The sequence below is a fragment of the Amblyomma mixtum genome, chromosome 4, assembly GCF_055824585.1.
Source record: "Amblyomma mixtum isolate Tamu chromosome 4, ASM5582458v1, whole genome shotgun sequence".
NCBI classification, from domain to species: domain Eukaryota; kingdom Metazoa; phylum Arthropoda; class Arachnida; order Ixodida; family Ixodidae; genus Amblyomma; species Amblyomma mixtum.
In genome coordinates, this window is record NC_143015.1 from 27,802,823 (window position 1) to 27,829,252 (window position 26,430).

Here is a 26,430-nt window from a genome sequence, read left to right on the forward strand (position 1 = left end):
GGTTAGGGGGCGGGCGATGTCGGCGAAGCCTTGAACGAATCGACGAAAGTAGGAGCAGAGCCCCATGAAGCTTCGGACGTCGTTAGAAGAACGTGGCTGGGGAAAGTCTTTGACGGTTCGGATCTTCTCAGGGTCAGGGTGGACCCCCGTATTGTCGACGACATGACCCAAGATGGTGAGATGGCGGCGCGCGAAACGGCACTTAGACGAGTTGAGCTGCAGGCCGGCATGACGAAAGCGGGAAAGGATCTGGGAAAGGTCAGTGAGTGGAAAACGTGGGCGAAAAGACAATGACGTCATCGAGGTAGCACAGGCAGGTGGACCACTTAAAGCCGTGCAAAAGGGTATCCATCATGCGCTCGAATGTGGCTGGCGCATTACATAATCCGAAAGGCATAACTTTGAATTGGTAAAGCCCATCAGGTGTCACAAAAGCGGTCTTTTCACGGTCCTGGTCGTCTACAGCAATTTGCCAGTAGCCGGAGCGAAGATCTATGGATAAGAAAAATTTGGCACCATGAAGGCAGTCAAGGGCGTCATCGATACACTGCAGGGGGTACACGTCCTTTTTAGTGATCTTATTCAAGTGCTGATAATCAATGCCAAAACGCCAGGAGCCATCCTTTTTCTTCACAAGTACGACAGGTGAGGCCCAGGGACTGTGTGAGGGTTCGATAATGTTTTTCGCGAACATTTTAGTAACTTCCGCATTGATAACTTTCCGCTCGGGGCTAGCTGTGATCTGTGCTCTGTGCTCCGGTCGTCCTTGTGCCGACATAGACTTTGGGCCACGTAACATCTTTGGTGGACGTGCCAGGTAGACGATCTCCACGCCACGCAGCTCCGAAGCGGTCGTTAGGCCGGGGCTACTACCATCATGGCTCCACCCGGCGAGTCACGAACCACTCCCTTCGTGGTCATGGCTCCTCCCCGTGACCCCGGTACCTTTTTTGGGAACGACGGCACCGATGTCGACGACTGGCTCAGCCTATATGAACGAGTGAGCACCTATAACCGGTGGGATCCCACCGTGATGCTGGCGAATGCCATTTTCTATCTTAGTGGCACGGCCCGGGTCTGGTACGAAACCCACGAAAAAGAACTGACGAGCTGCGACACCTTTAAAGAAAAGCTCCGTACTTTGTTTGACAGACCCGATGACCGGAAGCTCTCCGCGAAGAAGCAGCTCGCGTCGCGCGCCCAGTCGTCAACCGAAAGCTATGTGGCATATATCCAAGATGTATTGGGGCTTTGCCACAAGGTCGACGCCGCCATGACCGAGTCCGACAAAGTGAGCCATATTCTGAAAGGGATTGCGGATGATGCTTTTAACTTACTGGTTTGCAAAGACTGCACAACCGTGGACGCAATCATAAAAGAATGCCGTCATTTCGAACAGGTTAAAAGCCGCCGAATTCCACAGCAGTTCTCTCGGCTCCCTAATACTGCCGCTACTTCTTCCTGCGAGGAACAACGATTACTACCCCGCACCTCCACCAAAGATGTCACGTGACCCAAAGTCTATGTCGGCACAAGGACGACCGGAGCACAGGGCACAGATCACAGCTAGCACCGAGCGGCAAGCGCGCACACACCGGGCACTTCCTCTACGTCGTCTTCACGGAGATTATCCGTTGCATGGCCCCCCGGTCGAAAAGTATGCATGGCGTAACCTCGGCTAGGAGATACAAAGCGCGGGGACGATGGCGACGGGGAACGTGATAGGCGGCTCGGCGATGAGTATTCTTCCCGACGCAAGAACTCCTCGATTTCGGCTGGTCGCTGGCCGGGTCGGGGTCGTGGGGCATCGTAAGAGAACCCTCGGATGCCCAGTCTTCTGTATGGGCAGTGCCGGAGGATATGACCGGCTTCGCCACAGTGGAAGCATAGTGGGCGGCGCTGGTCGGGAGTTCTCCACTCGTCGCATTTCCTCGGCTGTGTGCGACGCTCGTAGGACGGGCGGATTGGGGCGAGAGGGCGGCGGTCCAACGCAGCTGGTTGAGGGCGATAGGGGCTTGGGTCCCGTCGTCGAAGTGCAGGACGGCGCACAGCTGCGGCGTAAGTCATTGCTGGGGGCTGCAGAGGCTGCGTGGGTGTCGGCGTCACACCCAAGGCCTGTTGAACCTCGTCCCGGACGACGTCAGTGAGCGATGAAAGCTGCGGCTGCGTTCCTGTTGGCAGCAACCGTCGCAGCTCCTCTCGCACAACTTGACGGATAACCTCCCGCAGGTTATCGTTGTTAGCGGTGTCCAGGCAGTTTGCTGAAAAAACGCGCTGCTGGCGGTCGTACTGGCGGCCTCGGGCATCAAGTGTTTTTTCAATCGTGGATGCCTCTTCTACGAATTCCGCGACGGTTTTTGGGGGGTTACAGATGAGGCCGGCAAAGAGTTGTTCTTTAACTCCTCGCATAAGCAGCTTGACCTTTTCTTCCGCACTTCATTGTTTGTAGCGCAGGCAACGCCACTTTTACTTCAGTCGCCCAAGTGCCCTGCTTGCATGAAGGAAGAACGAGTGGTGTGGATGAACTTGGTGCCGTGAACAGTTCTGGCCTGCTAGCTCAGTCGGTTAGAGCGTCGTGCTAATAACGCGAAGGTCGTAGGTTCGATCCCTGCGCAGACCACTTTTTTGTTTTCGTGCTCTCAGCGCACTTCATTGTTTGTAGCGCAGGCAACGCCACTTTTACTTCAGTCGCCCAAGTGCCCTGCTTGCATGAAGGAAGAACGCGTGGTGTGGATGAACTTGGTGCCATGAACAGTTCTGGCCCGCTAGCTCAGTCGGTTAGAGCGTCGTGCTAATAACGCGAAGGGCGTAGGTTCGATCCCTGCGCAGGCCACTTTTTTTGTTTTCCTGCTCTAAGCGCACTTTATTGTTTGTAGCGCAGGCAACGCCACTTTTACTTCAGTCGCCCAAGTGCCCTGCTTGCATGAAGGAAGGACGAGTGGTGTGGATGAACTTGGTGCCGTGAACAGTTCTGGCCTGCTCTCAGGATTCGACTTCCGGCCACCGAGCATGACGGACGTGCGCATCATGGGCTCCCAAGGAGCTGTTTCAGCGGCTCAGCCGAGCCGTGGTATCAGGAGTACGGAAAAGCCGAATGAGGATTACCAGCTGGTTCTGCCGCATCTGCCCACAGGTTCGACTGTTTTGAACACTGTTCTTTTTTTGCATGGCGACATCGATTTATTTATTTATTTACTTATTTATTTACCACCACAGTATACATGGTGACAGGGTGCCCATAGTAAAAGCGGCCTCTTGGACCGCTTGACTTGGCCATGGACACCCAGCTGCGAACTTTGGCAGCAAAACCGTAGCACACTTTCAAAACTAAGTACAATATTGCAAACAAAAAATCGCGACAGGTACTTCCTGCAAGAAAAACAAAATGACAAACAAAGCAATGAAGAGTGCAATACAGTCAATTCGGTTCACAGATTCAATGCAGTATCTGTAAATGAAGAATATTCTAAAAGCTTTCTGTGTGAGGTGGTTTTAGGTCAATGTCATTGACACAAAGAGCATTTAGTAGACGCGGTAATATGTTTTCAAGTGTTTGACAGCCATATGTTGTTCTGTATGTTTTATGTGCCACTGATCGACTTTTCTTGTGTTGTGTACTTTATAGCTTACTTCAATGTTGGAGAGTTCATGAAGGAAGGACGTGTGATTAATAATTTCGCGCTTCAGTGCGTGGCTGAGGCGAAATGTGTACAATTTAGTTACCGGGAGTATTTTGTATTTATAAAAAGTTCTTGTTTATGGAATGTTCTAGGAACATTTTCAACTATTCTGATAAAATTTTTCTTTAATACGAGTAGCTTATTGATGTTTTCTTGCGAAGTTTTTCCCCACACTAAATTGCAGTAATTGAGGCGAGAACTAAAGAATGAATGATATATGGCCAGCAATGCTCTTGTTGGCAGTAGTTGGCGATATCTGCAAATTAAACCAATAATTTGCGACAGTTTGCTGGCAATAAAATAGGCATGGTCATCCCGAGTCATTTTTTCATTAAATACAACGCCCAGTGTTTTAAATGTAGGTACTATATCTACATGAGCATATTGAAGCAAATGTCTTTTACAAGTGTAACTTTCTTATTTTTTGCTCTAAAAATAACTGCTTTTGTTTTCGCGACATTTACCTGTAAACCATTTTTTTGTCCATTCATATAAATTTGAGAGGGTAGAATTCAATGTATCTATTAAAGTATCTACTTGAGTTCCTGAAAAAAATATACTGGTATCGTCAGCATATATTATGTATTTTGCAGGGGCGATTTGCACAATATCAATAATAAAAATATTAAAAGAAAAGGACCCAGTATGCTTCCCTGGGGAACACCGCGGTCAAGTGATTCTATTTCCGATATATGGCCATTATTATTGACAGCTTGTCTGCGATTACTCAAGTAAGACTGTACAAAAGATCCTGCGTGACCTCGGAAACCGTAGCGGTCAAGTTTGCGAATTAGTAATGCATGATTCAACAAATCAAACGCTTTTGTAAAGTCTATAAAAATGCCGATGACTATTTTATTTTGATCAAGGTGTTTTAATATGTACTCTTTTTGAGCTAGTAATGCGTACTCTGTAGAACGGTGCTTACGAAATCCATACTGTGAGTCAGTTATTATATTTGTTTCTCTTCGAACTTTGCGAAACGTTTGTGAATTAGCTTTTCAAGTGGTGTAGAAAATACTGGTAGCACAGAGATGGGTTTATAATTGCCGAAGTCATTTTTGTCGCCTTTTTTGTGTATGACAGACACACGTGCAATCTGCATTTTAGATGGAAAGATAGCATTAGAAATGCACAAATTAAAAAGATGTGTGAGGCATGGAAGCAGGACTTCAAGGGCAAACTTGATGGGTTTTAGTTACATCCCGTCACTGTCTATACTTGTGGTATTGTTCAGCTCCTGGAAAACATGCAGTACCTCACGTTCTTCAATAGCGTCGAGAAATGTTGTTTCACTGCTCAAAGGGATGTTGCGAAGGTCGTTATGCACGTATGGCAGGATTGAAAGATTAACGAAATGCTGGTTGAATTTGTTTACTAACTGTTCTCCCGATATCTCAACCCCATTTTGCTCGATAACATTAATATCATTGCGAGTATTACTAAAAGCGAAAAGATTGCTTAATTTTTTCCATATTATCTCCGTCTTACCTCCTGCAGAACCTGGTTAGCGTAGTAAGCGTTTTTTGCTCGCTCAAGTTTTTTTCAGGCGGTTTCGGTATATTTTGAAAGTCTGCAGTCCATTGATCTCTTTTGATTTGATGAATTTGTGATAGAGTTTGTGCTTCTTATTAATTTTATTTTTCAGGTCAGGTGTGATCCATGGTTTACGGGTGTGATGACTGCGCTTTGTTGTTCTTACAGGAAAGCTTTCTTGGTAAACTCTTGACGATGTCTAAAAAATGTTCGTACGCTTTGTTCGGGTCAGTCTCGTGAAGCACACTAGTCCAATCGACATTTGTCGACGTGCCTCTGAATTTAAGGAGGTTGTCGCTGTTTGTAACCTGAAAACACTGCTTTGAATTCTTGAACTTATTTTTTCTGTGTTTTATACAGAGGAATATGGGCAAGTGGTCACTGAGATCAGAAAAAATAATCCCAGCTTTGAGATTGTCTCAAAATTTGTGATGAACACATCTAGTAATGACGAGCAGGTAGGTGTAATTCGCGTTGGTGAATTAATTACATTGCAAAATCCGTTTACTTTTAATAAAAGGTCTAGATTTTTAGTGTGACTATCTGGCGCTAATAAGTTAATATTTATATCACCACCAAACAGCAGCCTTAAACAGTTATCATTAGCATAAGAAAGAAATGATTCAAGAAAACTAAAGAAATTCGAAGTACAACCTTCAGGGGGCCGATAACAAACAACAAAAATCACATTTTCGACACGAGTGGCCAAAATTTCATAATCACATGTAGAAATAGTGAACATGGGTAGTAACTCGGGTTGCCATGCATTCTCAAACAAAACACACACACCGCCACCGCGGTAAAAGACACGGTTTAAAAAGAAAGTCCGGTAGCTGTCTAACCGAGGGACGTCTATTTCACTCGTACACCAGGTTTCAGAAATCATATTGACATCAAAGGATCATTGCAACATTGAAGGAAAGCTGATAGCTGCGATTCCTTGTTTCTTATTGACCGAGCGTTAATATGGAGACATTTTAAGTGCTTTGAAAACGTTGAGCCGATATGGCCTCTAAACGCACCCGGAAGAATGTACGGGGTGGTAGAATGACGTACAGTACCAGCCATGCGATGCGAATACAACCTTAGGTTAGCCGATCGAGTTCAGACGCTTTAGTGATGTGAATGGCTGACATGCCATCAGACTTCCTTAGCAATAGCTTGCCATTTGTGTGCCACACATACTTGTGATCGTGTACTTTTGCCCAATCCTTGACAGTTTTCAAGAGTTCCCGATTTCTTCTAGTCAGGTTTTCGAGCACATGCACTCCGTCGCCAGCAGCGATCAGTTTCTTTCGATTCATCCACCACATGTCCCTGACGCCTTGCCTAGCGAACCGGCAGATAACGCCCGGAATTTTATCGCGCCTTGCTGGCAAGCGATGGAGTGCATCTACATCTTGGTTACTAAGCAGTGGCACTTCAAGTTTTTCGGCGATAGCGTTCAGTTTGCCCAAAAGATCTTCGCTGTCCATTTCCTGAATTCCATGAAATTCTAAGTTTGCTCGCCGATGTCGCCATTCCAGTTCATCAATCTGGCTTTCAAGTGATTCCACACTTTTCTCTTTCGCCTCAAGTCTGTCCACTCTAATCCTGATTTCTTTTATTTCTCGTTCATTTTGTTCAGTGCGCCGAAGCAAGTCAGACATCTGATCAGACATGAACTGCACGGCATCCTCAATGCCATCGACTGTTTCTTTTAATGGCATTAAGATATCAAATTTTTGATTGATTGCGTTGAGAATGAGCAATATACCCTGTTGTTCTTCTACGCTGTTGATTTCGGCTTTCTCAGTTCGTTGTGGGCGACCTTTCAATCCTCTGCATTGCTGACACCTCCAAGCTTTGCGATATACATCGCCTTTTGATTTCAGAGTAGCCTCAGACACTCCGGCGCATTTACCCATGTGACACACAGTGCTACAAACTGTGCAAAGCACGCCATCACCAGACTCTGACGCACTATCTTTACATTCAGGGCACAAAGAAGTTCCAGACATTGCGATAGTTTTGGCAGCAGCAGCAGCAGCAGCTGCAGCAATTAAACAAAATCAGATTTGGTTCACAAAGGCGACCAACCTGCAATAGTACAGACGACGGTTTAGCAGTGTGTTTCCGCGGCCACCGCTGCTACCAAAGTGCTGCTGTTGATCCCTTGAGGTGATCTTATATCCAGTGCTGGCGACGGCGTTGGCGCCACTCCGGCGGTGGGCGTGTTCCAGAGCAGATGACGGGGCGGCTTTCACAGTGTGAAGGGGGCGTGCGCAGAGACTTCTTCCCACGTGCGGCCGTTGCTTGCGTGCAGCAGGAGCTCTGCAATAGTACAGACGACGGTTTAGCAGTGTGTTTCCGCGGCCACCGCTGCTGCCAAACGCTGCTGTTGATCCCTTGAGGTGATCTTATATCCAGTGCTGGCGACGGCGTTGGCGCCACTGCTGCGGTTGGCGTATTCCACAGCAGATGACGGGGCGGCTTTCACAGTATGAAGGGGGCGTGCGCAGAGACTTCTTCCCACGTGCGGCCGTTGCTTCGTGCAGCAGGAGCTCTGCAATAGTACAGACGACGGTTTAGCAGTGTGTTTCCGCGGCCACCGCTGCTGCCAAAGTGCTGGGCAGTATGCCAGGCAGTACCGCGTAGAACATTTTCGTGACGCTCTTGCGCGATTGTCACTGCTGCCGGATGTGGTCGCCCTAGAGGCTTATCGCATGAATCACCTCTGGGCAGTAACATTCAAGGATGAAGAAGGCAAGCAGAAGATACTGCAGGCCGACGCGTTCAACGTCAAGGAGCACCGTTGTGTGGTAGTTGACCCCAGCAACCAGGGCGTCTGGCTGAAGCTGTTTTGGCTGCTGCACGGTGTGCACGACGATTACGTGCGGACCGCGTTGGCGCCATTTGGAAAAGTGACTAATGTAGCCAGAGACAAGTGGAAGGTGCAAGGCTGCGTCGACAAGTCTTCCACAACGCGGGCAGTCACGCTAAAACTCAAGGTGGGCGTCACTATGGAGGATTTGCCACATCAGCTGCGTATCGCTGAGAACGTCGCACTTGTGCAAGTCCCTGGCAGAGCGCCTTTGTGTCTTCGGTGCCATGGAACCGGTCACATACGCCGAGAGTGCCCTGTGCCGCGTTGCGGTCTGTGTCGTCGATACGGCCACTATGAGAGCCAGTGCGTGCGAACGTACGCGAGCGTTACAGGCCCGGCCCGGAAGGATGACGCGGCAGAACACCTGATGGATGCGTTAGACGCCGCAGAAGCCACCCTAGAAGGCAGTGAAGAAAACACTGAAAAAGATACGCCCCGTGAGAACGACAAGGCGGGGGAAAAGCTTAACGGAAAAACCTGCGGGCAGAGCACTGCGCCTGAAGCCTCTGAATCGACATCTGCGGAGGAGACTGAAATCGATTTGACGGCAAGCGAACCTTCCAACTCGAAGGAGGCCGCTGTACGCGAAAACGAAGACGCCGAGATGGCCCTTACTTCAAGCATGCCTGCTAAGCGGAAACATGAGGATACCGTCGAAAAGACCAACGAAGATGGGACGGGAAACGAAGAACCTCCCGCAAAGAGCCTTCCAGTTCGTCGGTTCTCCTTGAAATCGAAGCCTAATGTGCCTCGAGACCGCAGGACTAGGTCAGCAACGCCTCCGACTTAGCGGGGGCGCCGCTTCGAACGCAGCAGTGGCGTCCCGGTCAACGATCGGGACCAGTGAGTGTGCTTTTGCGACGGACTGACACCATGACTTATTGTAATAGACACGTGAGTACCATGTTGGGCGAGTTCTACATGCTTTAGATGGCGGTCAATCCCGAAAGTAGACTACGCGTGGCGACGCTGAATGTGCGAGGCCTTTCAGCGCGCAGAAGGCAACAACAGCTGAGTCGTCTTTTGTTAGAAAACGATGTCGATCTGTTGGCTGTCCAAGAAACAAAAATCGAAAGTGAAGAACAAGCTGAGCGCATGGTCGAACTTTTCCGCAATAGGTATAATGTGTGCGTTTGTCACGCTGTGCAGAGGTAGGGGGGTTGTATCATTTTAATCCGCAGTGCTGTTGCGGTTAAATACGCGATGACGTGTGAAACGGGACGACTTGTTGACTGGGATTTTGTTTTTTTCTGGAATGCCATGGAAAGCTGTATGTGTCCACGCACCGAACAGATGTAATGAACGCGAATCTTTCTTTAAATTCGTTGAATCGTGCGTGGCTTGCGAAAGGCGTGTTTTATTGCTTGGAGACTTTAATTGTGTCTGCAGAGCGGAGGACAGAACAGCGAATCGAGTCGTTAAAGACATAAGTGCTGAATTGCTCTTACAAATGGTTAATGAAAATGAGCTAGAAGAGATTGGCATTGTGCTGACACCTGGGGACGAAGCAAATTACACGCACTTTCAAGGTCGTTGTCACTCAAGACTTGATCGGATATACGTTCCGATTGTGTTGGCGCCAATTTGTTGTAGTTACCAGACGCAACACGTCAGCTTTACTGACCACTCTTTGGTTATAGTCACCATTGGCAGGAATGAAAAATCCGCAAAATTCAACTGGGGCTTATGGAAATTGAATGACAAATTGCTTCAAGATGTGTTGCTGAAACCAAGGAACACCTCACTAACGTGTTTCTGAACACATCTGAAAATTTTATACAGGAGTGGGAACAATTTAAGTGCGACCTTAAAGTTACTGCCATAGGTAGAGCGTCCGACTAAAGAAAGACAAGAAAAAGAGCTTCAGAGCGAGCTATATTGCATGCTTAGTGCAGAAAGCATTAAGCCGGGAATGTTTACAAACGAAATAAAAGAAACAAAAAGTAAACTGGAAGTGATAGATGAGGAAAGGTACCGCGGCGCGATAATAAGGGCGCGTGCCGAGACGCTATGGCAAGGGGAAACGCCCACGAAACGAGCGTTGAGCGATGAAAAGAGGTACGCGGTGAAAAAAGAGATAAACAAGATTTGTTATCGCAATGAAGTAACCACTGAAAGGGCATTAGTAGAGCTTGCATTCCTGGAGTATTACAGATCCTTGCTTAGACAGAAATTAAATGATATTGACAGTTTCACAACCGACTTTCTATCACTCATGCCTGTCGTGGATGACGACGCAAAACAGGTGCTTGAGAGACCCGTAACTTCGGCAGAAATTGAAATAGCCATAGCTGAATTAAGTCCCAGTAAGTCGCCTGGGCCGGATGGTCTTGGGGCCGCCATATACAAGTTCTTTAAGACCGAAATGGCTGTTTGTCTTGAGCGCGTGATAGCTGAATGCTATGAGCACAACGGCACCCCTACATCTTTCAGGCTGTCTCCTATAATACTAATTCCAAAAACAGAGGACCCGGTTAGGTTACTCTGCGTCGGAAACTATCGTCCTATAAGCTTAACCAATGTTGACTACAAAATTTACATGAAGCTCCTAGCAAGAAGACTACAAAACGTCATTACATCATTAGTAGGTCCACACCAGACGTGTGGCATAAAAGGCAGGACAATTTTTACGAATATTCACACAGCAAGGAGTGTCCTGGAATGTTGTGATGCAATGCAAGACCGCGTGGCTACGTTGCAATTAGGCTTTCGATAGGGTTGGGCATGACATCCTGTTTACACTTTTAGAGCACGTAAACGTCGGATCTGTCATCACTGACGGTGTGAAAATGGTTTATAAAGAGTGCGCTCCAAAATTTGTTATAAACAGGGGTTTGAGTGAAAGCATACCAGTGCTGTCTTCTGCCCTGCCCGACAGGGCTGTCCACTCTCGCCCCTCTTATTTGCACTTTATCTGGAGCCATTTTGCTTAAGGCTCCTTACGAGGCCAAATATCCGAGGGTACACGTTTTTGGATGCCGAAGTTAAGGCCTTAGTCTATGCAAACGACATCGCTGTGTTTTGTGCCCACGAAGCCAGTGTGCGTGCAGTTGCCGAAGAAGCTGTGTTGTTTTGCAGGGTAACTGGAGGCGCAATAAGTTAGTCAAAATGTTTAGGTTTATGGCATGGAGACTGGCAACACACGCCAGAACACTTCTGTAACATGCAATGCACGAAAACCCCGGGAAAGTACTTGGGTGTGCCGCTGAATCACTACCGGAATACTAAAGAGTATTGGGACGAGGAAACACAGCGTGCTAAGTCCCAGACCAGCAAATGGGGAGGACACAATTTTTCTGTTTTTTCGCGAGCCACAGTGTGTAATGTATTCCTGGTGGCTAAAATATTTTATGTTCTGCAAGCGCTGTCGATGCCAAGAGTGTCTGTGCAGAAAGTGCAGAGAGTATTTGCGACGTTCATATGGGCGTCTACATGGGAGCGTACAAGCCGATGCAACCTGTTTCGTGCCGTGAGGAACGGGGGTCTTGGGCTATTGCATTTATTTTTGAAGCAAATTGTCACCAGATTTTTCTTCGTGCAAAGTGACGTTTTTCTTAGAACTGTAATCCAAGTGCGATTATGTCATTCGCTGCCTGAGTATATAGTGTCTACAGTTTCAAGACCAAGCGCAGTAAAGGCGCATTTTTGCGTGAAGTTGTTGCGTCTTTTCGTATCCTCCAGGCGAGGTTTTCGAATGAGTATTTGGCTGCAGTTACACGGAAGAGGTTGTATAAGGATCTCGTCCAAATGTATTTGTCGGTACCTGTGTATCGTGCTGTGTATAATTTGGGTCCTGAGCGCGATGTTTTAAATAGAGTGAAAAGAATGCCTCTCCGAGCTGCGGCTAAGACGTTTTTTTTAAGCTTCATACCGGCACGCTACCAGTGAAGCCATGGCTGCAAAGCAAAAGGCTATTTGTGCCTTGGAATGTTAACTGCCTTATCTGTAAAAAACCGGAAACCGTAGAACACATATTCCTTGATTGCCATGACGCAGTGTTCTTGTGGGACATCCTTCAGCGAACTTTGAAAAAGGAACTACCGATAACAACATTCGGGATTCGCTTCTTGTCGTGCGCCGAACCTGGGGGCATGCCTTTGGACATGCTAATGCTGATATGTATGCACAGCATTTGGAAAACACGAATGGATGTAAGGCATGAACACATTGTAGGCCCTGCTCGCCTGTACTTTCTAGAAGCTGTGAAATATTTACGTGATGTCTTCCGAGCACAGAATGCTCCCCCTGAATATTTCCCTGTCTTGGAGCAGCTGGCGTCATTGAGACTCTTTTAACCATCGTGCACTAGACAAATTAACTAGTGCTTTTAGCAACGCGAAGTTCTTTTATTGTGTGCTGTTTGTTTTTGGCAAGCCGGTAATAAAGAAAAAAAAAGGCCTGCCAGCTCAGTCGGTTGGAGCGTCGTGCTAATAACGCGAAGGTCGTAGGTTCGATCCCTGCGCAGGCCACTTTTTTGTTTTCCTGCTCTCAGCGCACTTTATTGTTTGTAGCGCAGGCAACGCCACTTTTACTTCAGTCGCCCAAGTGCCCTGCTTGCATGAAGGAAGGACGAGTGGTGTGGATGAACTTGGTGCCGTGAACAGTTCTGGCCTGCTAGCTCGAATGCTGATTATAAGATTTTGATGAAAGTACTAGCTAAAAGACTACAAACCGTGATAAAGGATATTGTGGGAGACCACCAAACATGTGGAATTAAAACAGATCTATTTTTACCAACATTCACGTCGCCCGTAGTATTCTAGAATGTTGCGATGCTGCAGGAGATGGAGTAGCAATGCTCCAGATTGATTTTGAGAAGGCATTCGATAAAGTGCCCCATAATGTTCTCTGTATACTAGACCATGCTAATGTCGGGAATGTTATTAAAGAGGGTGTGGCCATGGCTTACGATGCCTGCACAACCAGGCTGATAGTAAACAAGTCCGTGGGGGAGAGAACTGAAGTACAGCGCTCAGTACGCCAGGGCTGCCCGCTCTCTCCCCTCCTATTTTGTTTGTTTTTAGAATCGTTTTGTTTCAGCATCATAAATCACGAGCAAATACGAGGTTTCAAACTACAGCAAGCAGTAGTGAAAGTGCTTGCTTATGCAGGTGATGTCGCGGTTTTTGTACTGATTACAACATCACACAAGTTGCAAAAACTGCAAGAGATTTTTGTGCTGCAAGCGGGAGCTCAGTTAACTGGGCAAAGTGCTTGGATTTCTGGCATGGCGACTGGTCTGTGACCCCCGGTACTTTCGCCAGTATTAGCTTTGTGACGACCCCCGTGAGTTACCTCGGAGCTCCACTTGGATTCTATCGAGACAGTGACCCATACTGGAGAAGTCAACCGACTGAACTTCAGGAGAAAGTTGGGAAATGGAAAGGGTGGAACTGGTCAATATTTTCTACAGCAACTACTTGCAACTTATTCTTAATCAGCAAAATTTGATACGTACCACAAGTACTACACTGCTAGAGAGTCAATGCTCAGAAGTTGCACCGTGTGTTCGCGGTTTATGTGTGGGGGTCCTGTTAGGAGAGGACAAGTAGGACAAACCTTTTTTGGCGAGTCAGTTCAGGAGGCCTTGGACTTGCTCACATTTTTCTGCGCCAAATCGTCCGTCGTTTTGTGTTTCTCAGAGAAACATAGGACCAGTTTCTCCGTACCGTCTGTCAGTTGCGCTTGGGACGAGCTCTACCGAATCTCGTTGTCTCGACTGACTACATACCAGGAGGCATTTATGGCTTCCTAAAGCAAGTGGTTTTGGCGTGCAGATTTTTGACTGTCCGCTTTTCGTTAGAATATTTGTGTGGTGTCAGTCGGAAAAAGCTGTACAAAGATTTGCGTGATGTTGTGCTTCCTGAGCCATTGTATAGGACGATTTTTTCTTTCCAAAAAGGGAAAAATGTTTTGAAAAGAGTGAAGAGGATGCCTGTGCCGGCTGGGGCTAAGATGTTCTTTTTTAAGCTCCACACCAGTACGCTAACGGTCAAGAAGTGGATGGACCAGAAAGGTCTTTTTGTGCCTTAGGGGGTGCACTGAATCATACGCCGGAAGGACGAAACCATCGAGCATGTGTTTCTGGAGTGCTGGGACGCCATTTTTCTTTGGGATGTTCTCCAGCGGACACTCAAAAAAGAACTCCCCCTGAACCCACACGGCATCCGGTTCCTCCCTGTAGAGAGTGATGATGGCACACCTTTCGATCTTATCATGTTATTTGCCTTGCATAGCATATGGAAGAGCAGAATGTCTGTTGAGAATGGTGACATTGATGCTCGTTCAGCACGACAGTTCTTTAGGGAAAGTATTCGAAGCAATGTCAATGAGCAAAAAGTGCAGAAATGTGTACCTGAATGGCTGGAACGCGTGGAAGTGCTGATAAATCTCAGAGGCTTTTAATCGCACAAATTCAGCCGAAGGAGGGCTGAAGAATATTATGATTGTGATATGAGAGCTTGTCCTTCCTTTCTGTGATATTGTTTGGTGTTTAGATTAGCAATTCAGGCAATAAAGAAAAAAAAAGGCCTGCTAGCTCAGTTGGTTAGAGCGTCGTGCTAATAACGCGAAGGTCGTAGGTTCAATCCCTGCGCAGAGCACGTTGTATTTTTTTTCTCCTGCTCTCAACGCAGTTTAACGTCCATGGTGCAGGCACTGGCACTTTTACCTGAGTGGTCCACGAAGCCGTAGTGTGTGCATAGCAGAAACACGAATGGCATGGGTTACCACGATTCTTGGAATAGTTCTGGCCTGCTAGCTCAGTTGGATTCCATTTCCGGACGCCGAGGCGAACGGACGTGTGTGTCATGGGCTCCGTAGGAGCGGCTGCAGCGGTCCAGCAGGGCCGCGGTAACAGGATTTCTGGCTCTGATGACCGGGATTATCAAGTGCTTTTGCCTCAACTGCCTACAGGCCGAGTTGTTTTAAACACTCTTTTTTTGCATGCCGATGTGCGTGAAAGGCCATATCGTGTGGAAGACTTCCGTGACACACTGCCTAGCCTAGGCCTGCTGTCTGACGTTATCGCCCTGGGGGCGTATCAGATGAGTCATGTATGGGCTGTAACCTTCAAAAACGGAGACGGCGTGCAAAAGCTTTTGGCTTTGAAGGAATCGCTTGTGAAGGAAAGGCGGTGCGCTGTGATAGATCCTAACAACCAAGCCTTGCGTATCAAGCTTCACTGGATGCTTCACAACGTACTGGACGATGACATACGTGCGGCGCTCTTGCCGTACGGAAGAGTGACGGACGTCTCCCGGGAACGGTGGCGTGCTCAAGGTGTGCAAGACAAGGCGTCCTCGACGCGCTTGGTGGCCTTAAATTTGAAGACGGGCGTGACGGTGGACGACTTGCCACATCAGATCCGTGTTGCAGGTGAACTGGCACTTGTGGTGGTGCCCGGCAGGGCCCCGATATGCTTGCGCTGTCGCAATACTGGCCACATTCGACGTGACTGCCAGATGCCACGCTGCGCACAATGACAACGATACGGCCACGGAGAAGAGCAGTGCGAGAAGACGTATGCCTCTGTCAGGCAGAAAGCTACGAGGGAATTAGACGTCAACGACCTGTTGATGGATGAAGCCGAAGTTGAGGAATCTTTGAAATGAGCAGAGGAGAAGAGTGGCGAGGATGCGAAGTCTCCAGAACAGAAGTCCGGAGATGACCACAAGGTCAAGGCTAGTGATTCTGCGTCTCCCACTACTTCTAAACCGGAGCACGCTACGTCGAACGCGTCTACGGGTGCAAGCTCTCTAAGCTCGCACGGCGGAACAATTCCAGCAGACGATGCTGAGGCAATGGACGCGAGCGAGAAAGGCACAAGTGTGGTGGTGAAGAGAACTCATGATCAGTTAGCTACCCAGGATGGACAACCAAACGAGCCGAATAACGATGAACCCCCGCCAAAGACGCCGGGGTTGCGACGGGCGACGCTACGCCCGAAACCGAACATCCCGCCGGATAGAAGTTCGGCGGTGACGCCCACTTAGCGGACAAGCTTGGTGCCGTCGAAGGTGCCGGACTTCTGATTCGAAATGGAAGAAACAACGGAAACTTCGAGCAACACATTTGAGGTACGGTTGAAGATTTCACTGGACTTGGTTATGCTGTGTCATTTTGTAATTTTCACCTTAGAATTGATAGAACAATGTCAATCATGTTTGTAATGACACCATTCGTAGCTTTCTGCTTGATTTACTTGATTCAAAATGACGAATAACTTAAATTCTTCCCTACGCATAGCGACAATGTCAGAGGCTTGGCTGCAAGACGACGGCAATACCAGCTTAGCCGCATTTGCATGGAAACCGGTCTAGATCTAATTGCAGTCCAAGAAGCAAAGGTGGAAGAACAAGAGCAGACTGATCGTATGGTGTCACCTTTCAAAACGTGTTATAATGTCTGTGTATGTCATGCCGTAGGAAGATCTGCCGGCTGTGCTGTATTGATACGCAAAAGTGTGGGGATTATTGAGGAAATGATTACTGTGTCTGAAAATGGTCGCCTCATCGTCTTGGACGTTTCGTTGACGGGGGAAATGTGGCGTCTGGTTTGTGTCTATGCCCCCAACAATGTCAATGAGAGGTGTATTTTCTTTGAACAACTTAGTCAGTATCTGCCTTGTGAAAGAAAGGTTATTCTGCTGGGAGACTTTAATTGTGTTTGCTTTTCGGAGGATAGATCGAAAGTGGTCATGGACGTACATGATCGAAGCGCCGACTTACTTAGGTCCTTGGTGGATGACTATAACTCGGAGGATGTAGGTCACACTATAACAAGCGGCGGGCGGCCACAATTCACTCACGCCCAGCAAGGTAATCAAGCAAGGCTTGACAGAGTTTACGTGTCCCTAGCTCTAATCCCCCACTGCAATAGCTACAATGTTATACCTGTTTCATTCTCTTATCACAGCCTCGTAAGTTTCATCAATGGCAATAAGCAAAAGCAGCCACGATTTTACTGGCACCTGTGGAAGTTGAACGCTAAATTGCTCAATGATAAACCCTTTGTTAAAGGAGTTGAAGGAAAACTAGAGCGGCTAGAGAATTATGAGCCCGAAAATTACTCGGCTGCCTAGGAACAATTTAAAAATGAAGTAAAAATGGCAGCGATTGAAAGAGCAAGCATCAAGCGTCGAAATGACATGAATAAAGAGAAAGCTCTGCAGCGTCAGCTAGAATACTTGTTTCAGCCACCGTTTTCAAAATGGAATAAATACTTCGAATGTCTCCGTAATTATACGAATATTTTGAGACGCTCCAAAAAGAAATTTTTTAATATTGATTTGCAAAACATAATTAAAAATAACCCCCAGAAATTCTGGAAGATTCTGTTGCCAAACCATAACTCGCCGCAGGGTATTATCTTGCGTGAGCAAGATGGCTCGCACGTCTCTGCAGATCGCTGTGCAGATGTTATGAACAATTACTTCTCTTCCGTTTTCACTCATGAACCCGTCCTCCATGTACCCAACCATTACAGCTCTCATTTCAGCCAGATGCCCCCAATCTCCATTTCTGCCGAAGGCATAGGTAAACTTATCGACAGTTTGAAGTCGTCTAGCGCCCCTGGACCTGACGAGATACCTACCAAAATACTAAAAGGCACTAGAGAAATTTCATGTCAGATATTACAAATAATCTTTAGCCAATCAATTTCAAGTAGTTCGATTCCAAATGACTGGAAGTTAAGGTTTTCAAGTCAGGTGATCGCTCTGATCAATCAAACTATCGCCCTATTTCATTAACATGTATTGCTTGCAAAATGCTAGAACATATCATATACTCACAGGTTGCTCTTCATCTAGACAAAAATTCCTTCTTCTTTGCCAACCAGCATGGATTCCGTTCTGGTTTCTCGTGTGATACCCAGCTTTACGAATTTACTACGGACCTTAACCTCAATTTTGATTCTTCATTTCAAACTGATATTATCTGTCTGGATTTCTCTAAGGTCTTTGACCGTGTCCCACATCAACGTCTGATGTTTAAACTCTCATCCCTCTCACTTGACCCCTTGGTACTATCATGGATTTCCTCCTTCCTTTCAGACCGCACTCAGTTCACTGTTATTGGCGACCATCGCTCAAAAAACTCCAATGTCATTTCAGGCGTACCCCAAGGCTCTGTCCTCGGTCCACTTTTGTTTTTAGTCTTTATAATCGACCTCCCTACAGGCATTTCATCCACAATCCGCCTTTTCGCTGACGATTGTGTACTTTATCGTCGCATCACTAATACATCTGACCAGTTGCTCCTGCAGAAATACCTCAACACAGTAGAAACCTGGTACGCCACCTGGCTGATGAAACTGAATGTGTCCAAGTGTAAGAGCATGCAAGTCTCCCGAAAACGCTCCAATCTTGATTATTCATACTCATTGAACTCCATGATCATTTCACGTGTAGAATCATACCGATATCTGGGAGTTATCACAGACAAACTGAACTGATCGGAGCATATCACGAAAATTGTGGCGGACACATCTAAAACTTTTGGCTTCATCAGGCGTTCTCTCTCTTTATCCCCCAGTAACATTCGTAAGCTCGCATATGAAGTATACATTAGACCTAAACTTGAATATGCCTGCGCAATATGGAGCCCTCATCAACAATACTTAATTGACTTACTAGAAAGCATCCAGAATCGTGCAGCTCGCTTCATCTGCTCAAAATATGATACACGGATCAGCGTTAGTGCCATCAAATCATCCATTGATCTCGACTCGTTAACTCATCGAAGGAAGACATTACGGCTGAGTTTATTTCATAATCTATATTACAACCGCTCTGACCTGCGAACCTCCCTTCTGGTACCACCTGTACGAACGTCCCGTCGGCTCTTCAATTCCCTGAGCGTGCAGCGTATTACTGGTTCCACAAATGCTTTTAATAAATCATTCTTGCCCTTGGCTATTGATGAATGGAATTCTCTTCCCGAAAATATTGTCCATGAGCGTGACAACTCAAAATTCAGGCAGTTAACATCCGCCCATTTTTCTAAATAAACTGATGTGCAGCAATAGGATTTCATTTTTCTTTTGCTTTACTTTTCTCTAATACACTGCATTTTTTTGTTCAGTACCCGATTGCTTTTCCTTTTTGTGTGTGAATATACTGTTTTGTTGTTTGTTAAATGTATGCGCACCATGACTGCCTGTGTAATTTCCTTTTCCTTTTTGTGTGTGAATATACTGTTTTGTTGTTTGTTAAAGTATGCGGACCATAACTGCCTGTGTAATTTTCGTCCGTTTGTTTTCCCTATATTTCAAAATGCACGGATCATAGAAATGCACGTACATCACCATGCCTCGTTGTGTTTTTTTGTCTGTATAAATATGACCATGGCCATACTTTCTTGTCCCCCCCCCCTTATGTAATGCCCAAACCAGGGCCCTTAAGGGATAATAAATGATGATGATGATGATGAAACGCTGTGAGTTTGGAGCCTGAAAAAGTGGCAGACGAAATAAGAATAACCAAAAGTGAACTTGAGGTGATAGACAATGAAAGATATAAGGCAGCTATGATTCGTGCACGAGGCGAACGATTATAGCTTGGGGAAGCACCGAATAAACGCACTCTTACTGACGAGAAGAGGTATGCATCAAAAAATGAAATCAAACAGATCCGCTATAAGAACGAGGTGACGAGTGAGCATAAAAAGATAGAGCAGGCATTCGTGGAATATTATCGCGAGTTGTTTAGCAACGTTAATCGTGTCAGCGACACTTTCATCACAGAATTCATGACTGGTATGCCAAAGATAGCAGATGACGTCAGAGACAGTCTTGAGGAAGAGAGAAGTGTCCGCGAAATCGAGGCCGCTATCGGCGAACTGCCGGCAGGAAAGTCCCCTGGACCAGATGGCTTAGGAGCCACATTTTACAAAGCGTTCGCCCATCAACTAGCATATATGTTGCATCGCGTTATCAATCAGGCGTATAAAACAAGGCGGGTGCACCGTCCTTCAGAGCTGCTCATATCGTCTTGATTCCTAAGACGGATGATCGTGACATGCTGCTGTCAGTAGGTTCATACAGGCCTATCAGCCTTACGAACACCGATTACAAAGTGTTTATGAAAGTGCTCGCGAAGCTGGTGCAAGGTGTGATCAAGCAATTAGTTACGCCACATCAAACATGCGGCATCAAAGGTCGAACAATCTGCACGAACACTCACGTAGCCACAAATGTGTTAGAATGCTGCGACGACATGGACGGCCAAGTTGCCATGTTGCAACTCGATTTGGCGAAAGCTTTCGACAGGGTGTCACACGAAGTCCTCTTCTGCATATTGAAGAATGCAAATGTAGGCAGCACAATTTTAGACGGTGTAATGATGGCCTATCGCGATAGTTGTACCAAGCGCATAATAAATAAGTCACTAACGGAAAGGGTTCCAGTGCAATCTTCAGTAAGACAAGGATGTCCACTGTCTCCTCTTCTGTTTGCTATATATGTCGAACCCTTTTGTTTAGCAGTGATTCATCAAACAGCAATACGAGGTTTCAGAATGCATTCTACTGAGGTAAAACTGTTGGCGCACGCTGACGACATAGCCGTATTTTGTCAAGATCGCGAGAGTGTGTTGGAAGTGGTCAACCTCGCTAAGGCTTTCTGTAAGCTGACGGGCTCAGAGATAAACTGTGAAAAAAGTGTTGGTATATGGCATGGTAACTGGGACATCAAGCCAGAAAGGTTTGCTTGTACGACATGGACAGGCACACCTACGACGTATCTTGGTGTGCCGTTCGAGCACTATCAGGAACCCGCAAGGTACTGGAGTGATGCAACGGAGAGAATGAAGGAGAGGACGGGAAACTGGCAGGGTCGCGGCCTTTCAATGTTTGCACGTGCCTCTGCTTGCAATTTGTTCTTGATAGCCAAAGTTTGGTATGAAGGTTTGAAGGTTTGAAGGTTTATTTCCGCAACTGGGTGTTGCGAGGACAGCCAGGGAAAAAGCTGTATAGACAGCTTGAGAGGTCCTGGCTTCCTCTTACAGTGCAGCATTGACGGTGGCGGAGTACGACATCAAACAAAATGTAAGTAAAGTATGTTCGGTACAGAGAATGAGACATGTACGTTCAATACGCAGTACATTGTGCTTATAAAAGAAAGAAGAAGTACATTAGATCAGAGAGACTACAAAAGCAAACACAGGGAGGAGAAAGTAAATGACAGCAAAATTGACAGGTGCACTCAAAGTGGTAATAGGAAGAAAAAAAAAACTACATGAACATTTGGGGCAATTCTTTCAGAGAAATATTGGATAGATCAACATTCTTGTGGCAGTACAACTGGTTCAGAAGTGTCGGTAAGGTATGCTGCAACATTTGTTTGCCATAGTTTGTGCGGCATTTCTTAACATTCCAAGTTTCTGCTGCGCGGGTATCATACACAGTTCTGCTTTGCTCTAGCCCAGCCAGTGTAAGTAAGGAGTCATCATTTTTCATTATGGCGAGTTTATATTTATAGCACAGCCTATAGTTATACATGGACTTCATTGGTATGACGTTGTGTCGATGGAAAAGGCTCGCAGTGTGGAAGAAATATGGCACTTTACATGCAATGCGTATAATTCGTTTTTGTAACACTGTGAGTTTGTTAATATTTTCAGCTGTTGTTGTTGCCCACACCATACATCCGTAGTTGGCTATAGAAGAGAACAAAGAGTGGTAAAGTAACATGTTGACTGAAATAGGAAAATTAAAGCAATTGCGGCGCATGATACCAACTGTTCCGGAAAGTTTCTGAACTACGTAATTAATATGGTCATTCCATGACGTATCTGCTGCAAAGTAAACGCCCAGAGTTTTAACAGACTGCACAAACTCTATTCTGGTATTGTTTAATTCAATTAGAGGTAGTTCAAAGTGTTTGTGACGTGGGTGAAACATGACTGCTGCCGTTTTACTAACGTTAATTCTTAAGTGATTATCAACCGTCCAAGTATTTATTGCTTTTAAGGTTTTATTAGCTCGATTTGCAAGATCAGCAGTTGAAGTACCCGAAAAAAACAGACTAGTGTCATCTGCGTAAATTATATACTTAGCAGTGCTATCAATGCGGACAATATCATTGACGTAAAGAACAAAAAGAAACGGACCCAAAATGCTTCCTTGCGGAACGCCAGAAGCTACCGCTTTCAAATGGGAGCATTCACCAGCAATACTGACAAACTAAGACCTATGTCGCAAGTATGAGGAAATCAGAATATGGGCTATGCCTCTAATATCGTAGTGATCTAATTTTTTAAGTAGCACAGAGTGATTAACAAGGTCAAACGCCTTTGAAAAATCTAAAAATAATCCAAGTACCATGTTTTTTGACTCAAAATGTTTTAGTATGAATTCTTTCTGATCAAGGAGAGCTAACTCAGTCGATCTGTTTTTACGAAAGCCATATTGAGCGTTAGTGATAATGTTATATCTTTCAGTGAAGCAGGATAGTCGTTTAAGAATAACTTTCTCGAGGCCTTTAGAAAATACAGGTAAGATTGATATCGGGCGATAGTTTGCCATTTCATTTTTGTTTCCTTTTTTATGCACTACTGTCACTTTTGCCCTTTGCATAAGACGCGGAAAAACTCCGGAAACCAAGGAGAGGTTAAAGATATGGGCGAGGCAAGGTGCAAGAATGTCGATGGTAAATTTTATGGGCTGTATCTGGAAACCTGACGCGTCTGTAGCTTTACTATTATTAAGCGATAAAAATTCTGTAGTTACTTCATTTACTGTAACAGGTGTTAGAAATATTGTTTTACCATTTCGGGCACTCATATAGGACAGATTTACGTCGCCGCTTGATGTGTCAGCAAAGGAAAGAAAGTAGTCATTAAAGGCATCTGCTAGATCAGCACCTTTTAGTTGAATCCCTTCATGAATAATTTTTGTGGTCGGTTCAGAAGAATTAGCGAGGATAGATTTTAAAACCTTCCAAACTTTTTCAGATTGTCCAGCAGTTGAATTAAAGCGGTTATAAAGATATTGCTTTTTAGCGACGCGAAGTTGCTTTGTGACGAAGTTCCTAAACTTTTTGAACGTTTTCAGCTCTTCAGGGCACCTACTTTGCAAAAACAGTCTATAAAGTTTATCTCGTTTTTTTATCAACTGCAACATGTCCTTGTCGACCCATGGTTTCTTACTTTTCTTTGATTGGGAGAAATTCTTCAGTGGAAAGGAAGCATTATAAATGTCAGTAAATGTCTCTAAAAATTTTTCGTAAGCATCATCAGGGTCGCTTTCCTCAAGAACATGTTCCCAGTTAGCAATAGATAAGCGTTCCTTAAACTGGCATAACGTGTGATCATTTATAACTCGATAAAAGGATGTTTGGTCTGGTTGTCGTTGAGAATTCAGAGTGAGATTGACAGATATGAATATTGGCATGTGATCACTTAGAGCATAAGCGATGGTGCCAGATTTCAAGCTTTCTGTTTTGAAGTTTGTTATGAACAGATCTAAAAGTGTTTCTGATTCTGTCGTAATCCGTGTAGGTGACATGATGACGTTTTCACAGGAGTGAACGTTAAGTAAAGTATTGAACTCGGTTGTTGTGTTATTGTTGGCCAGCATGTCAATGTTAAAATCGCCACCTAAAATTAACTGATATTGGTTGATGTTAACAAATTCTAGGAATGAATCAAGAAATAAAAAGAGCTCAGCAGAACTGCTACCCGGTGGACGATAGCAGACACAAAATATCCTTGTGCCAGACTTGACTGCCAGGACTTCGTAATGGGGTGTAATACAACAAAATTCAGGCAGCATTTCTGATTCCATAAGATTTGAAACTAACATTGAAACACCACCTCCCCTTCTTATGGATCGGTTCAAATAGAAACACTTGTACGTCGGAATAACTAGACGTCACCTTCACAAGTAAACCACGTTTCTGAAAACATAACAACATTGAAACGAGCTTCCACTTCGCTGAAAAAACAGTCAAGTTCTTCTTGCTTATTTCGACCAGATCTGAGATTAACATGAATACAAGAGCAACAATGAGGATTATCAGGCTTAATGGAACTACTGAGGTCAGAAAGATCAACAAGATTAGTATAAAGAGACATTGAAAAAAGAGTGCCGCGTGTTACCGCAAATTACTGGCTTTATAGCTGGTCCAAATCTGCTGCACAATTGATGATAATCGCGGGATCATGTTGTTTCCTTCTAACGAACACTTTCCCATTCCGGTGCCAAGCGTACTGGTAATCATTTTCACCTGCCCAAGCCTTTGCATAGCGCAAGAGCTCACGGCTTTGACGCGTCATGTTTTCGCTGACTGAAACATCTGACTGAACATCTCTTAAAACTGACCGCTTCTGAAACCACATGTCACGAGTTGAGAGCTTTGAGAACCGTACAATGATCCCGGGCACCTTTCCTGGCTTTGAAGGAAGTCTGTGCACAACATCGACATCATTCAAAGTGAGCTCTGGCAAATTCACAGATTTTGCTACGTCATTTACCTTTTCCATCAAATTCTCATAATTTGTCACCGGTATGCCGTGCACCTCTAGGTTCAGCTTTCTGTTTCGCCACTCATGGTCGTTTACAGTCATTTTCAACGACTCAACATCATCAGCGTCGACTCTGGTTTCAAGTGCACTAACACGTTTCTTTAAGGTACTGATCTCTTTCTCGTGTTTTACCTGTTGCCCAAGTATATCATCGTATTTTTTTGACATTAGTTCAATAGACTTCTTTACTTCATCGACTTGGTCAGGGAGGCCAGCAAGAGCATCAAGTTTTTGACATATGCCGGCTAAACAGCTAGCAAGGTCAGGTTGCGTGCTGGGTGTGTCAGAGCTTCCTGCGTTTGTTTTACGACAGTCTGGACATCTCCACGCTTTGCGACCTTTCTCGCCTTTTCCCTTATATGTTGACGCAGAAACACCAGAGCAATTGCCGAAATGGTAGGTGTACTCACATTCGGCGCACTTGATGGAGAGTCCGTCACTTGGCAGACATTTGTCGCAGGAAGGACATGTCTCCGGCATGTTAGCCTTGGTATAGCTTGTGCAACATACAGGTTTAAAATCGAGAAATCTTTCTCCTAACACTAAAACCGAGAGCACGGTAGGAAACAAGGCGGCAGCGAGCAACACGGCAGCAGCAGCGTGTTGCAAGTGCTGTGTATGTCCCGTGCAAATGTGCAGAAAATGCATCGGGTTTTTGCTGTGTTCATATGGGGCTCAACTTCGGAGAGGGTGTGTCGTACCAACCTTTTCCGCTCAGTCCGCGGTGGAGGCCTGGGTCTTTCTCATTTGTTTATTAGGCAGATTGTGCCACGTTTCTTTTTTCTGCGCGATCAAAGCCACAGTTCTTTGCGCACAGTCATACAAGTTCGACTTGCGAAAGCGCTTCCTGAATTTATTGTGACTACAAGTGATATAAGATGTCGCCGTGTGACTGGTTACTTCCATGAAATTGTTGTTTCCCTCTGCATGTTGCATTCAAGGTTTTCAATGGACTATCTCTGCTCTGTTACAAAAAACCAACTGTATGCAGACTTAATTGAAAATCTACTGCCGACACCGATGTACAGGTCTGTTTACTGTGCGGGCCCAGGAAAGGACGTTTTAAAACGGGTAAAAAAAATGCCGGTAAGACCTTCAGTCAAATCATTTTTCTTTAAGCTGCACACGAACACACTACCCGTAAAAGCATGGCTAGATCAGAAAGGGGTACTTGTACCCTGGATAATTAACTACTTACTCTGCAAAAAGCCAGAAACTATTGAACACGTATTTATTGACTGCTGGGACCCTATATTCCATTGGGACATACTGTAGCGAACTTTAAGGAAACAGCTGCCTATAACGCCATACGGGATCCAGTTTCTCCCAGTCAAGTGTAATGAAGGCATTCCCTTTGATATGTTTATGCATTGGGCCCTCACAGTCTCTGGCAAATCAGAATGGCAGTCCGCCATGCAGATGTTAATGTTCGGTCTGTACGCGAAAATTTTATTCAGCATATGGTATACATGAGAGAAGTCTATCAGTGTTATCCGAGCCCCCTGAGTGGATCAATGTATTTGATGGAATGGTGTGTCTGAAGAAATTTTGACTGTATTCCGCCAACCGAAGTCACACTGGTGTGTTTTGTCTGTATATTGAGTGTCATGATACCGGTAATAAAGAAAAAAAAAGCCTGCTAGCTCAGTTGGTTAGAGCGTCGTGCTAATAACGCGAACGTCGTAGGTTCAATCGCTGCGCAGGCCACGTTGTATTTTTTTTCTCCTGCTTTTAACACAGTTTAACGTCGATGGTGCAGGCACTGCCCCTTTTACCTGAGTGGTCCACGCAGCCGTACTGTGTGCATAGCAGAAACACGAATG

General features: G+C 45.7%; 1 protein-coding gene, 2 non-coding genes and 1 pseudogene across 3 annotated transcripts; all 4 read left to right on the forward strand.

The window, feature by feature from the left end:
* Positions 1-2,546: 2,546 nt before the first annotated feature.
* TRNAI-AAU (transfer RNA isoleucine (anticodon AAU)) lies at positions 2,547-2,620 on the forward strand. Its single transcript has one exon. It is a non-coding gene; the product is annotated as a tRNA-Ile (tRNA).
* Positions 2,621-2,759: 139 nt separating this feature from the next.
* TRNAI-AAU (transfer RNA isoleucine (anticodon AAU)) lies at positions 2,760-2,833 on the forward strand. The gene has a single exon. It is a non-coding gene; the product is annotated as a tRNA-Ile (tRNA).
* Positions 2,834-3,027: 194 nt separating this feature from the next.
* On the forward strand, positions 3,028-8,872 carry LOC149345998 (uncharacterized). The gene is made up of 2 exons (XM_089541233.1): positions 3,028-3,178; positions 7,833-8,872. Exons 1-2 carry the CDS (start codon positions 3,028-3,030, stop codon positions 8,870-8,872), a joined length of 1,191 nt encoding a protein of 396 aa, XP_089397359.1.
* A 12,015-nt stretch (positions 8,873-20,887) lies between these two features.
* LOC149345999 (uncharacterized) lies at positions 20,888-26,159 on the forward strand (annotated as a pseudogene).
* Positions 26,160-26,430: the final 271 nt, after the last annotated feature.